General features: G+C 33.6%; 1 protein-coding gene across 1 annotated transcript; it reads left to right on the top strand.

The window, feature by feature from the left end:
- Positions 1 to 199: 199 nt before the first annotated feature.
- LOC119830064 (ATP-binding cassette sub-family F member 1) lies at positions 200 to 10,571 on the top strand. Its single transcript, XM_038352903.1, has 18 exons — positions 200 to 555; positions 704 to 826; positions 1,031 to 1,132; positions 1,378 to 1,500; positions 2,155 to 2,277; positions 2,363 to 2,464; positions 2,890 to 2,990; positions 3,168 to 3,354; positions 3,696 to 3,983; positions 4,208 to 4,284; positions 5,284 to 5,432; positions 5,670 to 5,753; positions 6,178 to 6,415; positions 6,743 to 6,923; positions 7,501 to 7,679; positions 8,561 to 8,794; positions 9,444 to 9,602; positions 10,009 to 10,571. Exons 1-18 carry the CDS (start codon positions 324 to 326, stop codon positions 10,108 to 10,110), a joined length of 2,784 nt encoding a protein of 927 aa, XP_038208831.1. The 5' UTR covers positions 200 to 323; the 3' UTR covers positions 10,111 to 10,571.
- Positions 10,572 to 16,359: the final 5,788 nt, after the last annotated feature.

The raw sequence follows: 16,359 nt of genomic DNA, 5'->3' as shown, positions 1-16,359 counted from the left end.
CTTTGCTTGTGTGTCTCCGTAATATTGTAAAGGCCTAAATATTATCCCGAGATGCATTTCGTACTTTTGTCCAGGCTCGTTCCTCCCGATAATTAATGTGTAGATTATAATATTTTTACGTCCATGTACATACCTTTGCCGTGGACTTCTTTCCTGGCAACTCTGTTTGAAATTGGCCATCATTTGTCAAATGTCACAATTACCGATGGCAATATGTCAATTCTGATAGTTTGCAAAATTCAATACGAATTGACTGGCATATGAGTTGGTTGAAAAGTTGTCCACGTAAATTTTATTTTAATTCATAAATAAGTGAAAGTATAATGTCTAAAAGGAAAGGAAATAAGAAAAATTTAGACATTAATGATGATTTTGAGGAGAAGAAATCAGTTACTAACGATGATATAACCTCAAAAAGTAAAGGAAAGGGTAAGAAAAAAGGCAAAGAAGTTGCTGATTTTAGTGATGGAGACGGAGGAGATACTGTTAAAAAGGTACACGTGTCGGACGAAGAAGAAGAAAGCAAACCCGCCGCTAAGAAGTCTCAAAAGAAAGGTGAAATATTCGTTAATTAAGAATGAAACATATTGCTGACAATACAATACTTTATAACATTGTGATTTGGACTTATTATGGAACTAGTTTAGAATTCCTATTCATATTATAATAATTCAATCCATTTTATATTTCCATAACATATCAGGTAAAAACAAAAAGAAGGTCTTGGATCACTCTGATGATGAACAGGACGATAACAAGTCTATAGTTAGTAATGCTACAAGTACTGCATCGAAGCCTGCTGCAAAAACAAATAAAAAGAAAAAGGGTAAGTGAACAATTTTTTTTAAAATAGATGTTACCTATTTAAAATATAACATATACCTACAAATTTCAATTGTAGCTTATAAGCATATTATAATATCTGTCATATTACACAATTTTACACATTAATTTCATTATTATTAAATGTTGATTGGTTTTAATTATTTTACAAGTCCAGATTTTAGTTTAATAATAATTTAATTTTAAGGTAAAGGCAAAAAAGGTGATGATTGGTCTGATGATGGTAGTGATATAGAACTGAAGCAAGTCTCAGAAGAGGAAGAAGTCAAACCAGTGTCAAAAAAGAAAAGTAAGCTAATTGGGAAATTGTTTTTTAAAATCAAGCATCAATTATTTCAATTATAGAAATAGTTTGAAGCTTTTTAAACTATCCCATTTTCAAATCAGCAGAAATAAACAATATTAACTATCTGACATAAATTTTCTCAAACTACATATCTAAAAAAAATAATAATTTCTACATTAATTCAACCAAATCTTCCAAAGACGACAAAGTATTCAATGACAAATAATAAATTATTTTCTCTTTTGCAGCAAAGAACAAGAAAAAAGCTGCTACTGTTGAATCAGAGGCATCAGACAATGATGATGCAGATTCTGTTGTCAGTGATGATTCAAGTGTTGCAGCATTAGCACCTAAATCGAAAAGTGCTAAAGGTACTTTCTTTAACTTGCAACTTCCTTTAAAAAATTTATTATTAGTTATTCTGTTGTTTGTTCAGGTTTGGTAAACATAGAAAAATAGTTAATCTGTAGTTATAATAGTGGTACAGTTTATTTACATATTTGTTTATTTTAACACTTTTATTGCACATAAAAGAAAGATGAAAAAGAAAATACAAACAATTGTTAAAGATAATGTATAATGGGGCGGCCTTATCACTTTAGAGTGATTTCTTCCAGGCAACCCCTGTTTTACAGTTTTTTCACTTCTTAGAGTTCAGTAATGTAAATTATATGTAGAAAATTCTCATAACATTTATCTTGCTCCATAAATCCTTAGCCAGGATGACAGTTTTTATATAGTCAATTTAATAAATTATATTGAAATTAATTGTATAACAAATGCCATATATTATGATGAAATAATATAAATCATAAAATTTTACACATAAGAACTTCATTCTGTATAAAAATTCTATCTGCTTCTCTTTCTGAAATGATAAAACATATTTTCTCAAAAGAGCTAAACAATTCTCAGTATAGTTGTTACATAAATTAGCTTAGAGAATGTATAGCGAATGCTGCACAGTGGACATTCTAACCCCTCTCATGCAATTGAATACTCGTAAATGCATCTCCTACTTTTAGCTAAGAACAAAAAGAAAGCAGTTGTAGCCTCAGATGAATCAGACAATGAAGACTCTAAATCAGTTATCAGTAATGTTTCCAGTAATGTGGCACCACCACCACCTAAAACTAAGAGTTCAAAAGGTACCTTCAATCATTTTCATGGCTGCCATATGTATTAAATTCATAAGTTATTATTTAAGATATTTGACCGAAATTAATATTTTAGGTAAAAATAAGAAAAACGATTGGCCTGATGAAGGAAGTGATAAAGAATTGAAAATGGATTCAGAAGAAGAAGATGTTTTAAAACCCATTGTTAAAAGCAAATGTAAGTATGTAATGTTTATTGGAATGGAAGAAATTTTAAGTTTGAATTTATCAAAATATCTAGAAGTTATAATTTCAGCTTAACTAATGTTATTAAAATTTCTAAACTATAAAATAATATAACTATAAATATAAAAATTTCTGAACTAAAATAATCTCTAGCTCTAACACTTAAAATAAAATTTCACATTCAAAAAAGCTTTTGAAAGTTTTACTGTATTATACAAACATGTCATCAAATGAAAACTGTATATCTAATTTTTTGATAAGTAATTGACAGTTGATGAGAATATCAACAATAAATAAATATGTTTCATATAATTATGCATTTTACTATAGTAATAAATTTTCTTTGAAAAACATGCCATAAAACTTATATAAATAAGAATAGTTAGCTAACACAACAAAAATTATCATTGTTTCCAGTAAAGAATAGGAAGAAAAATAACATTGACAACATAGAAGAGGAGTTAAAGAAGTTTGAAATCAAAGAATCTGAACCAGAGGAAGAAGAGATTTCTGAAAAGGTAAGGGATTACATTTTTTCTTACATTAATCATCAATAATTAATCATATGCAAGCATAATTAAAAGAAATCAATGTATGTAAGGATCATGCATATTCATTAAACTACACAATAAACATACGTAATTGCAAAGTGCATGATTATGAATGCTTAATCACTTCCTCTATAATGCTTTCAGAAAGAACCCGAAAAAGAGCAAGAAGTAAAAGCTGATCAAGAAAAGAAAATGAGTCACAAAGAGAAGAAGAAGTTAAAAAAACAACAAGAGTACGAAAAACAAATGGAAATGTTGACGAAAAAGGGTGGACAGGGGCACAGTGATCTCGACGCTAATTTCACAGTGAGCCAGGCACAAAAAACTGCTGGTTAGTTAAAGATTTATCAAGTTATTAATGAAGATACAAAAATAATAATAGAAATGATTCATAGTAAAATTGATTATGCACATTCATATTCAAAGAATTGCTTAAAGTCAGAATTAATATATTGAGAAATAACAGATTTTTTAACGGATATTATAACCCCGGGAATAATAATAGGGGGTAATAATATAATGAATAAATCGCGTCTAAAATCCTTTAAAAAGAATAGTGGGTAATAAAACAATTAATAAATCGCGTTTAAAATCCGTTAAAGTCTTTAATTTCTAAATGTATAATACTGGCGTAAAATCAAATACAGGAATATACAATTAACTTATTTACAGGTCAGATGGCAGCCCTAGAAAATGCAGTGGACATAAAAGTCGAGAACTTTTCCATCAGTGCAAAGGGAAAGGATTTATTCGTGAATGCAAATCTATTGATTGCGAATGGTCGTCGGTACGGTCTTGTCGGACCCAATGGTCACGGCAAAACAACACTGTTGAGGCATCTCGCTCAGAGGGCGTTCCCATTGCCACCCCACATTGATATCTTGCTTTGTGAACAAGAAGTGACGGCTAGTGATATGAGTGCAGTGGATACTTTGCTTGATTCGGATGTTAAAAGGAAAGGTATGTGCTTTTATGCTTATGAGGTTAGTTGTATAGGATAGTCATCATGCACAAATATATATTTTAAACAAGTGTTTTTTTTATAAATGCTTTATTTTTTTTGTAGAAACTAAAATTTAGTTAAATGGTAAATTTTTTAAGATATTGAAAATTAAGTCATTTGTTTGATTCTTAGAAATAAATGTGTTTTCGTAGAAATTAATGTGTTTTCTTAATTTATTTAGAATTATTGGAGGAGTGTAAGGTTTTAGAAGCACAGACTGAAAAAGGTGATCTATCAAAGCAGGACCGATTGAATGAGGTAATACACAAATGCCAAATTTTAAAACGCCATCTGTTTCTAAATTCATAATTAGAAGTCTTTTGACTTTTTATCTAATAACCATTTACATTCACTTTTAAGTATTCTCGACAATAACACAGAGTTACAACACATATATCAATAAATAAAATATATATTTCAATAACACTTAATCACACCAATATAAATGCGAATGTTTGTTTGTTTGGATGTTTGTGCGTTAATCTCACTGAAAGTACTGAACGGATTTTGATGAAATTTGGTATACAGACAGGGTGTGAACTGACTTGGGTGATAGTATACTTTTTATTCCGATTAAATGCTCCCTTGGGATAAAACAGGAATCTTGATATCCGGGCGGAGCCGGGACGAGCATCTAGTTTATTATAAATAGACACATAACAATAATTTAATTATTTAATAATAGCCCTAAAAAAATATCTGAGCTTGCGATAGAGCGCTAAGCGAACGCTATGACGCTATGCTAGCCCCATTTCCTTTTTCATTACCCTTTCAAGTACATTTCTTCTTCCCAATCATCAATCCTGTCCTTATACCTTACTGGTAGCGCATTCGCAGATGTCTGAGCGTCTGCGAATGTTCGTGGGCGGTGGTGATCGCTTACCATCAGATGAACCACCAGCTCAGTTGTCTGCTATGACATAAAAAAATGCTATAACGCTATATACTACGTGCTAATTTAGCACACCTCATAGCGTTGTCGCTCTGTTTAACGGCATTCTACCGCGTAGTACAACACAATTCGGCGTCATAGCGCAGCGTCAGGTTAGTGCTCTGATGCGGTCTATCTCTACCTTAAAACATTCGTTCAAATTTATACCTTACGTCGTGGAAATAAAGTTCTATTTCTGTAGTGTACGCTCATTAGACACACTCATTATAGACGCGTGGGAAGAGTTTTGCTTCTATTTTGTGTATATAGTTGTTTATATGTATGTAAGTTTGTATTTAAGACGAGTATAATATTTTATTTTAAAGGTGTATGCGGAATTGAAAGCTATTGGTGCCGATTCAGCGGAACCACGCGCAAGAAGAATTTTGGCCGGTTTAGGGTTTAGCAAAGAGATGCAGGATAGAGCTACTAAGAACTTCTCTGGTGGATGGCGTATGAGGGTTTCACTAGCTAGGTATTCTTTTTTTGGAAATAAGTGATTGATGTACTTTTATACTCAAATTTATGTATATAATTTGAAATTATATAGAACATGTGCGTATAACTAAAGATTTACTGTATCATTAATACTCTAGTTTTACAGTATGATAATGATTGAAACTGTACACGTTATTTTTTTTCAGATCCGGATATTAATTTTATTTGTAACCCAAAAGGACACAGCATTTATTAACATATATTTCTTTTTCAGAGCTTTATATATTGAACCTACGCTCCTGCTACTTGACGAACCTACGAACCATTTAGATCTTAATGCTGTTATTTGGTTGGATAAGTAAGTGCTTACATTAATCGATCCTTTGTAATTTATAAATAAATAAATAGCGGCGTAAGGTCTGCAATTTGATCTTATGCCTCTCCTAATCAGGCGACCTACCAGCTCCATTGCCGGCTATGGCATAAAAAAGCTCTATTTCAGTACTTCTCTATATGTCTTAAAACCTACAAGAAGAATAACATGTCTCGCATTTTAATGCCAGCTGGTGGTTCAACTGATGGTAAGCGATCAACATTTGATTATGCCCATATACATTTACAAGAGTAGGGTCTCGCGAAGGCAAATGCGTATCTCGCTTTTAAGGGGTAAAGGGTAAGAAAAGGATTGAGTTCGGGAATAAGGGAATGGACTGGAAAGGATGAGGAAATGTAGTAAAGGTATTTAGTTGCAAGAGAAACTATAAACAATTTGCTTTTTACAGCTATTTACAAGGATGGAAGAAAACCCTACTCGTAGTATCTCACGACCAATCTTTCTTGGACAATGTGTGCAATGAAATTATTCACTTGGACCAACAGAAGTTGTACTATTATAAGGGCAATTACTCGATGTTCAAGAAAATGTATGCGCAAAAACGAAAAGAGATGATCAAAGAGTATGAGAAACAAGAGAAAAGATTGAAAGATTTGAAGGCGCATGGATCGTCGAAGAAAGCGGCAGTACGTATTAAAACTAAAACTGTTTTTTGGTGTAAAATAAACAACAACTATTAATTATAAACTCCACTCTCTCTTATAAACTCTGATACACTTACACAACACTAGCTGTTCACTCCAGATGAAAGAATTTTTGAAATAGGTCCAGTGGTTTTTGCGTGAAAACGTTACAAACATACAAAAATGAAAAATTTCTCTTTGAAATGTTAGCATACTCAGATTATCATTTATTATTCATGTATACAAAAATGCATAACAAAATATCATTTTCTGCCCTTTTATAAGTGATGTCCGCAAAACCACCTTATTTACACTACATGAATGCAACAGGAAAAGAAGCAAAAAGAGGCGTTAACTCGAAAACAAGAGAAGAACCGAAGCAAGTCATCCCGCGAAGAGAGCGAGGAGAGCGCGGCGCCAGTGACCCTGCTCCAGCGGCCTAAGGAATACATCGTCAAGTTCAACTTCCCCGACCCGCCGCCGCTGCAACCGCCCATACTTGGCTTGCATAGTTAGTGTATTCGCATATTATACCGTGCGGTCTTATTAAATTTTCAGGGTCCAAATTTTCCTTCGGGGTATAAAATATCAAAATCCTTTTATAGCGGATACCTAAGTCATTACATCTATCTGCATGCCAAATTTTAGCCCGATCCGTCCAGTTGTTTGGACTGTGCGTTGATAGATCACTGTTAGTCAGTCACCTTTAAGTTATATATTTAGATGTCACAACTAAATGGTGAAACTGGAATACTCTTTGCTTCCAAAAGTAAATTCGAATTTAAAGTAAAACATTTTACAGTAAAAAAAAAAAACTTAAAACAAAAAGACTTTTTAAACATAGACACATCAATGCGACGCACAGATAAGTAAACTGTAATACAGATAAAATTTAATCAAATATGCATCGCTTACAGTGACAGTCACTCTGTTAAAAATTTATAATTACCCTCACAATAAAAAAAAATTCATAGTATCTGTATTGTGTCCTATATTTTAACATATTCAACAGGCTTCAAAATACCTCTGCACTGTAATACCACAATGAATTATATATAATGTAATAAATTTTTTATAATTTTTTCTAGATGTGAATTTTAACTTCCCTGGTCAAAAGCCACTGTTCATTGACGTGGACTTCGGTATCGATCTGAATTCCCGTATCGCCATCGTTGGGCCCAACGGAGTGGGCAAATCCACCTTCTTGAAGCTTCTGGTCGGAGAGCTGAGTCCTATACGGGGAGAACTATTGAGGAATCATAGACTGGTACGTAGAGACACAATATACGTCAATTATTATTGCTTACTAGCTGCGCCCCGCGGTTTCACCCGCGTAAGTCCGTATCCCGTAGGAATATCGCGATAAAAAGTTGCCTATATGTTATTCCAGTTGTCCAGCTGTCTACGTATCAAATTTCATCGCAACCGGTTCAGCAGTTTTTGCGTGAAAGAGCAACAAACACACACACATCCTTACAAACTTTCGCAATTATAATATTAGTAGGATTTTCTTTGTAAGACCATGTTCTTGGCTGTCAAAGTTTTGTTAATAAAGCCAATATATGTGTGAACTGCAATAATGTTTAACTGATATTTTGTATGCAAAGCACACTAATATTATAAATTACACGTCACACTAATATTATAAATGTGAGAGTTTGTTTGGATGTTTGTCCGTCAATCACGCTGAAACTACTGAACGGATTTTGATGAAATTTGGTATGTACAGATATGGGTATGAGCCGACTCGGGTGATACGATACTTTTTTATCAAGATTAAGTGCTCCCCTGGGATGAAACAGGATCTTGATATCCAGGCGAAGCCGGAACGAGTGTCTAGTAGGTTAATACATTATGTGTTTTGCATGTTAAATTATACCTACTTGTATAATTTAACCGGTTCAAATGGTTACGACAGATTACGACAGACATAGTGTATTCTGACCTTTTTTTAGCTTCTTTAGGTGTTAGAAAAGTCAGATTATCATATTTCTTTCTCTATCCCATTCTTGAGGAATAATATACATAGGTATGGTAAAGGATGAAGGTACATATGAAATTTAGATATGTGTTTTTCATATTTATAGTATATAATGTGCTTTTAAGCAATATGGGTGTAATTAAAAGTCATTTCATTTTCACCATCAGAGGATCGGTCGCTTCGACCAGCATTCCGGAGAGCATCTAACAGCGGAGGAGTCGCCGGTTGAATATCTCCAAAGGCTGTTTGGTCTGCAGTACGAAAAGGCTCGCAAGGCGTTGGGCACGTTCGGTCTGGCCAGCCACGCCCACACTATCAAGATGAAGGACCTCAGTGGTGGGCAGAAGGCCAGGGTGGCGTTGGCGGAACTGACGCTCATGGCACCGGATGTTATTATATTGGTGAGTAAATACTTTTTTTGCTGTCAAATATTAAATTAAAACTATTATGTTTTATTGTAAATAAAATCTTTATTATTTAGTATTTTCACGTGGCTACCATGGCCAGGGTGGTTAGGGCCCAAACCTTAATATGAAGCCCGCTGATGATGATAATGACTCTTAATCAAACACACTTTACGTTAATCTCTATATATATGTAATATAAAATTCTCGTTTCGTTATGTTCGTTCCTATACCCCTCCGAAACGGCTGGATCGATTCTCTTAAAAATTTGTGGGGTAAGTTAGATGTTAGGCGGCTACTATTCCAACTACTCAACTGATTTTAATCAAAATCGCACACTATGTGCAGTTCAATCCAGCTCAAAAGATAGTATAGTTGATTCAAATATTTGATAAACCACAACCTGGACGTATCCAGGGCGTGCAGCCAGTTAGTTAACTTATACATTACTAGCTGCGCCCCGCGGTTTCACCCGCGTAAGTCCGTATCCCGTAGGAATATCGGGATAAAAAATAGATGTTGGCCGATTCTCAGACCTACCCAATATGCTTACCAAATTTCAGAGGAATCGGTCAAGCCGTTTCGGAGGAGTATGGCAACGAAAACTGTGACACGAGAATTTTATATATATAGATTTATAATACAGGACGAGCCAACCAACAACCTGGACATAGAGAGCATAGACGCGCTCGCGGAGGCGATCAACGAGTACAAGGGCGGCGTCGTGATCGTGTCGCACGACGAGCGGCTCATACGCGAGACCGAGTGCGCGCTCTACGTCATCGAGGACCAGACCATCAACGAGGTGAGGTTTTATGGACGATTTTTTTTTATTTTATTTTATTTTTTTTTCATAGGTCGTCCATGATTTTTGGAATTGTACGTGAACTTATGGTGGAGTAGACGCGTAAAGAATATGTTGTGTTATTGTATCCCCGACAGATTTCTATTTAATAAGTTATTTAAACTATATGTATGTTATAGTTATAACTCATTGCAACTGAAGACATACATCATTATTAGATTTTAACTGTTTCAATAAAAGCATAGGGCACGAAAATATTTTAAATCAAGTTTGTAGCTACCTTATGAATACGTTATTGAATTTGTTGTATTATTAAAAATTTCAACCGAATTGCTAAAAAAACATTCTATACTTATTTCGTGTGAGTAGATAGCAATTATTATTATTTTTAATATTCATTTTACAGGTGGACGGAGACTTTGACGATTATCGTAAGGAACTTTTGGAGAGTCTTGGCGAAACTATCAATTCGCCATCAATCATTGCGAACGCAGCAGTTTTGCAGTAATCACAACCATACATACACAACGAATAAATTTCACGCAACATATAATAAAATGTTCTTACAAGTAGCTAGGAATGAAATTCGAATCTTTATTTTGTTGATGCTTATTTACACTTTTTGTTATTGAATAAATGGATCGAAATAATTATTAAATATAATTTGATTTAAAATATGCTCTTTGTTCTCCCATTAATATAATTTTAACATAATATTTGTAAATGGGATGCATGCGATATGCATTGAAGTTTTTGTCTAAAGCATCGATGTGCTCCTTAATATTTCTATTGTTTGATTTTAAATTTTTATACAAATATTGTACAGTTTGAGTTACATTTATTTTATTTTACTATTTAAGTACTTTTAATATTTTCAGACTGTACATAATCGGATATATAATTGTGCTTCTAATAACATGGTATCTTCCGAAATAGGTATTTATATTTAATAAATTTTGATATAAAAAATGTGTTTTTGTTACTTTTAAACCTTTAAAGACTTATGATAAACTCTTAATTATGCAACTATTGATTGAGAAACGAAATCATACTATACAATTTTGTTTACCCTTTAATGGGAAGTGTACATTTATCTTCAAACATTGAATGTGATAAAACTATGCTACGAGTCGATTTTAATACATTGGTAGATGTCACATGTCAAACTTTACATTCTTCGACATGCCGGTTATCGCCTGCCAACCCGCGCTTGGCCAGCGTGGTGGATTATGGCTTGAACACTCGTAGGAAGTACGTGTCCTTGCTGTGGGAGCATATATAGACTGATGATGACGATATATGTACTAATTGCTTCATAATAAGATATGTGAAATGTAATAGTAGGTTCATAGTTACATTGTTAACAATTTAATCTGATTTATAAAGTGTTCGTTATACTAAGTTTATTAAAGAAATTAACATAGCTAAATAGAAAATGACTACAAACAAAACATTATGTTCTAGTTTATGATCAACCGTCGCTTTTGAAATACGTCCAAATCATATAAGCTCACACATGAACTTACTGCGAATTCGGAATCCCAATGGATATCTATTTTATTTCACTTATAATTTACTAGCAAACCCGGCCACGCGTTGCTGTGGCTGAGTAATAATTAAAAATATTAGAATTATAAATTATTGGGATAATTAATCGAAATAAAAAATATCCTTTTTCTTAAGTTGGACTAAATAACACATAAAATGCCAAATTTTATCAAAATCGGTTGAGTTGGTCAGAGTTCATTGGGAACATATAACATGAGACTGGATTTTTATTTGATATTAAGAGACTAGCTGCGTCCTGCGCTTTCACCCAAGTAAGTGCGTATACCGTAGGAATATCGGGATAAAAAGTTGCCTATATGTTACGTACAAAATTTCATTGCAATCGGTTCAGTAGTCTTTGCGTGAAAGAGCAACAAACACACACATCCTTACAAACTTTCGCATTTATAAGTAGGATAGGATATTAGTAGGACTAGCAGGAAGTAGGATTAGTAAGATGTGCCAGTTGGTATTTACTTGAGTATAAGGTTTAAGTTCTCGAAAATATATTCTGATTAGGTAAGTAGGAGCTTATGGGCGTGAAAAAATTATACCATATTCATGTATTATATATTGATTAACCTATTACCGCAAGCTGTGAATATAAATCTTTTATCTTAAATTATATTTAAGTTTTTGGTTACTTATGTACCTATTTACTTACATTTGATTTAAGAAGACAAACGTATTGCAATCAGTAAGTTATTAAATTAAATGAGAAACATTTTTTTTAACCACTAAGTATATTAAATATATTTGACCACTCCGCTTTGCCTCCATAAATCTACGACGCAATTTACATTACGATTTACGTATTAAAGTGCGTCGTACAAAACAAGTCTAAAATGGAATAAATAAAAACCTAATTTTAAAAGGAATGTTTTGCATTCGTGGCAAGATAATGAAGGCGAGTCAACATTTCTCGTTAAAGATACTCGCTCAGAGTTTTTTCCTCAATTTGTCTGCAGCCTTTCACCCCTCCATTATAAACTTCTCAGCTTCATTAGAGGATTTAAAACGCAAATTTCCTTTTCGATTGTAACTTTTTTCCACTTCTTGAAAGGAAGCTTCTTTCAGACTGGGTAGGAAATTAGTGTCCTTCCCTTTGAGGGGCGAAAACGTGTTTTTGAAAAATTATTTGAATATTTTATTCGAATCTTGTGACAGAATTAGTTTAACAATTAAGCAGCATTGAGAATGCCCTGTCCTTATAGTTTATTATCAAATGTATATGACTTGAGGATCAAAAGAAGTTTTTTACATTATTTTGTTTAGTTTTCTAAGACAATAAAACGAACATAGCAAAAAAACATTCTATTACTCTAACGATATAGATATATAGGGAGTGTCCTAGAACAGCCAATACTTTCTCATTTTCATATTAATCATCTTTATACATACCCGTAAAGTATCAATATATATACCTCCCTACACATACCCTATAAAGCATGTAAATTATGTCGTTACAGTATTATCATCACAGACATAAAATTAAATAGCAACCACGCAAATCCTCCCAGATTTCCTTGTTTTCGCATGAGACCACTAAACGTATTACTGTAATGTACTGAATTATCTGTTAACGAGACAACAATAAGAGGTATGTCTACACTGAGAGCCTATTACCGTCTAGAGAGCATTCCCGCCCCTCCTTAACGTATTCCACCCTTGTCACACTCATCATGCCTGTAACTTCCAAAATAATATACCGTAAACTCACTGTCGGATTATTCTGACAGGGTTCCAACTCTCTATATCACATTTTCGTACAATGTGTACACAATAGAAGCGATTACTCTCCCCCGCGACATGATTTTATTCGTGCAGTTATTACAGTCTCGTCGAAAGATATTTAAATTTCATTAGGTTTGTTTTACACTTAATTTGTAAGGGGAGTGCGGCATTGTATCTTTGGGGTGGAGCCCTATTATTGCTTTGAGCTTTCGAGCTTATTTTGTGTAACCCTCTATGCATTGCATTGGTGATTTGAATTTCAAGATACTTATCGGAGCTTGCATGGTGTTAAATAGATGTATTTTTTTGTTCTACGATAACATTCAATAGATATGGTGAATTCGCGTGAATGCTTACATATCCTGCAGACACATGTTTAGATTTGATTCTAGTTCAGATAAAAGGATAATTATTTTATTAATAGTTTACTTGTAACTATTACCCCTAGAATTTCGACAATTAATTCACTGTAAAAAATTAGATATTTAGGGTAGAAAGCTAGACTTAAGCTTGTGTTGAATTATTAGCACTGGTAGATGTATATTGTAGATGTATATATAAGATATCTCATCTAAACGTTATTTCTGAAGATTTTTACGACTTAAGATACCCACAGTTATGTTTAAAAGTGACTATTATAGTAGTATATGTAGTGTGACTATTATAGTAATAATTAGTATATGTAGTGGTACCTGTCTCTGTTGAAAACCACATCAGACGAATCAAGCGGCTGGTTTCTAACAAATGACGTAAAATTCCGTTCAGTGAAAAGGTATTTTGTAAGCATGTAGGTAGATGTTGACGAATGTTTCATCAATTTTCGCCACAATCACACAATCGAATTTGTGACTGGAAATACAATGTAAAAGTTATTAATTATTTGCGAAATGTATTAGGTGTGTTAGCTAGCGCCCTCTATGTAAGTGGAAACATTTCGCAGACGCAGACTCCATTAGCAATGTTCGCCGGACTGTCACAATCATTTTTCTTTCCCGCTGCCGCTAATTCTCAACCGCGCTTCAGTGGTTTTATACAGGGATCAACTAATCTTGATGTTAAATCGTTCATATATTTTTGCTACTTCAGTAACCTATTTATATGTAAAGAAACACGTGGCTAATATCGCGTTTTTTAGAGAATATTTCTACTGGACTTTTTAGTAGCCCTTTTTTAAGTATGAAACTATTGTCTTTTCCTGGATTTTTTGCATTTTTAAATTTCAAATAATCATAAATTTATGTCTTCAAAAGACTTAAAAAAGAGGTGCTTATCAATTCGACTTATTTTTTTTGTCTTTATAATCTCATCACTTTTTACTGGAGAAACCTTTTTATATTTAAGAGCTGTCATGTGGTCACATTAAAATTATGTCTAGTGCTTGCAATTTGAAGGCGGTTTATTTTTTATGTTGAAAATAATTATTATTTAATTGTATCTACAACACACATAACTTTCTTCTTAACGACGTCTAAAAGAACGAGGTCCTTTATTGTCATCTCTACATATTTTATATTGTTTATTTATTTTGGTGCTCGCTGATGATTTAGGGGTTAATGAGTTAATTTTGATCCTGTTTTAGAAAGGCATGTCTCCTTTCTTGAGATAAAACATAGTAATGTTTTAAATTAGGTTGTATAGATGTCTACATAGTAATAAAAAGAGTAATATTTTGAATTAAACTATCAAATTTGGATTTTTTTTTTTTTTTTTTTTTTTTTTTTTTTTTTTTTTTTTTTTTTTTTTATATCATAGCGGGCAACTGAGCTGGTGGTTCGCCTGATGGTAAGCGATCACCACCGCCCATGAACATTCGCAAAGGTAGGGCCTCTGCGAATGCGCTGCCGGCTTTTTTGGGGTAAGGGAAAAGGAATGGATCAACGACTGGAAAGAAGGAATGGACTGGGACGGGTGAGGAAAAGGAAACGGGCCTCCGGCTCCCCCACTCACCGTACGAAACACAGTGGCATGCCACTATTTCACGCCGGTTTTCTGTGGGGGTGTGGTACTTCCCCGGTGCGAGCTGGCCCAATTCGTGCCGAAGCGTGCTCGACTCCCACAATAAAAATGGATTTTGTTTGAAACGTTTGACTGTTTAGTAAATTTGTATATATTTATTCGTTGTATATTAAAGTATCAAAACATGTTGCATTGAGGTCGAATGGAAGCTTGATATCGACTTTTATTACTGCGGAGGGGTTGGTCATTAGCGAGATAAAGCGGCTGCCACCTGATAAAGTGCGTTTTGTTGCTCACTTACTTATTTCTCTCTGTTTCCAACAGAACTGTATGAGTTTTCTTCTTTTACTATTTTCCCTCCATGATGAAACAACTCTGTAGTTAGATGATAAAACTACTGACTATTTTTAATTGCAGAAAAATGTATAGTTATCGATTAAATGTGATAATATTTTGCGAATATATTTAAAGATATTTCGGTTTGTATTTGCTTTTTAATGAACCTATAGATAGTATTCGGTCGGATAAATATCGGTTTTATCCTACAACAGCAATGTTGTAGGTACATAAAAAGATCAATCTTTTGTCATTATTTACGAAAAATAAATACTTAGCTATAGAAGTTACACCGATAGAATACTGAACGTAAGTACACCGAGAACGCTGTCTATTCCATTTGATTTACACCACCTTTACTTTTCCATCGCAATAAATAATTGTTTCACTAAAAGCAACGACGTAAAAAATAACAACATCTCCGAACGTCGCATCAATAATTCCGAATGATCAATCATTGAAGCACACATGCAGCATGATTATTATCAGGGATAAGTAAAATGTGGTAAGAAATAGTAAACGAATTACATTCCTAACAAAGAACAATAATAGTACGTGCGATTAACACTTTACCCAGCCCAGCGGATGATTGATGAGTTTACCCGTTCATAGTGACTAATAGAGTGCCACGAACATATGATATTCGTTACGGGAAACCGTAATACCTTTGATATTGAACCTGAAAGCTCCCTCTGCCGCTATTAATACTTAATTTTCTAATTAATTTGAACGCTCCGAATTTGATACGGATATCGTTTTATTTTTAATGTGATATGTTTTATTTTATGAATGGATGCTTGATTTTAGAGACGAAAAAGGGTTCTTACAATAATATTCTAATTTAGAAATGTTAAATAAAAAAATGCCCAATGACGATTACTGTATTACAGGTTTACGGCTAAATCTAGTTGAAAAATATTTTCGTTCTCTACTAGTATTTTACGACTCGAAGAACTATCGTATATGTAATGTACACATACAGCAATAAAATTGTTTTCATGTCAATGTAGTTGTACCACCGTTCAGCCCCGATGTTCCGTCGGGCGCAAAATCCCGGGTCGGAGCAATAAACGCGATTAGACAAACATTTCCTGACGCGAGCCACTTTTTCCAAAACTTGGCGTATAAATCAGATCGGTGGTGTGTCGCAGTTTTCGCGTCGTCTTGCCAAATTTATGTACCG

Source organism: Zerene cesonia, chromosome 11 (assembly GCF_012273895.1).
Source record: "Zerene cesonia ecotype Mississippi chromosome 11, Zerene_cesonia_1.1, whole genome shotgun sequence".
Taxonomy (NCBI): domain Eukaryota; kingdom Metazoa; phylum Arthropoda; class Insecta; order Lepidoptera; family Pieridae; genus Zerene; species Zerene cesonia.
The sequence above is the reverse complement of the archived record's forward strand: the minus strand, read 5'-3'. Positions and strand labels throughout refer to the sequence as shown.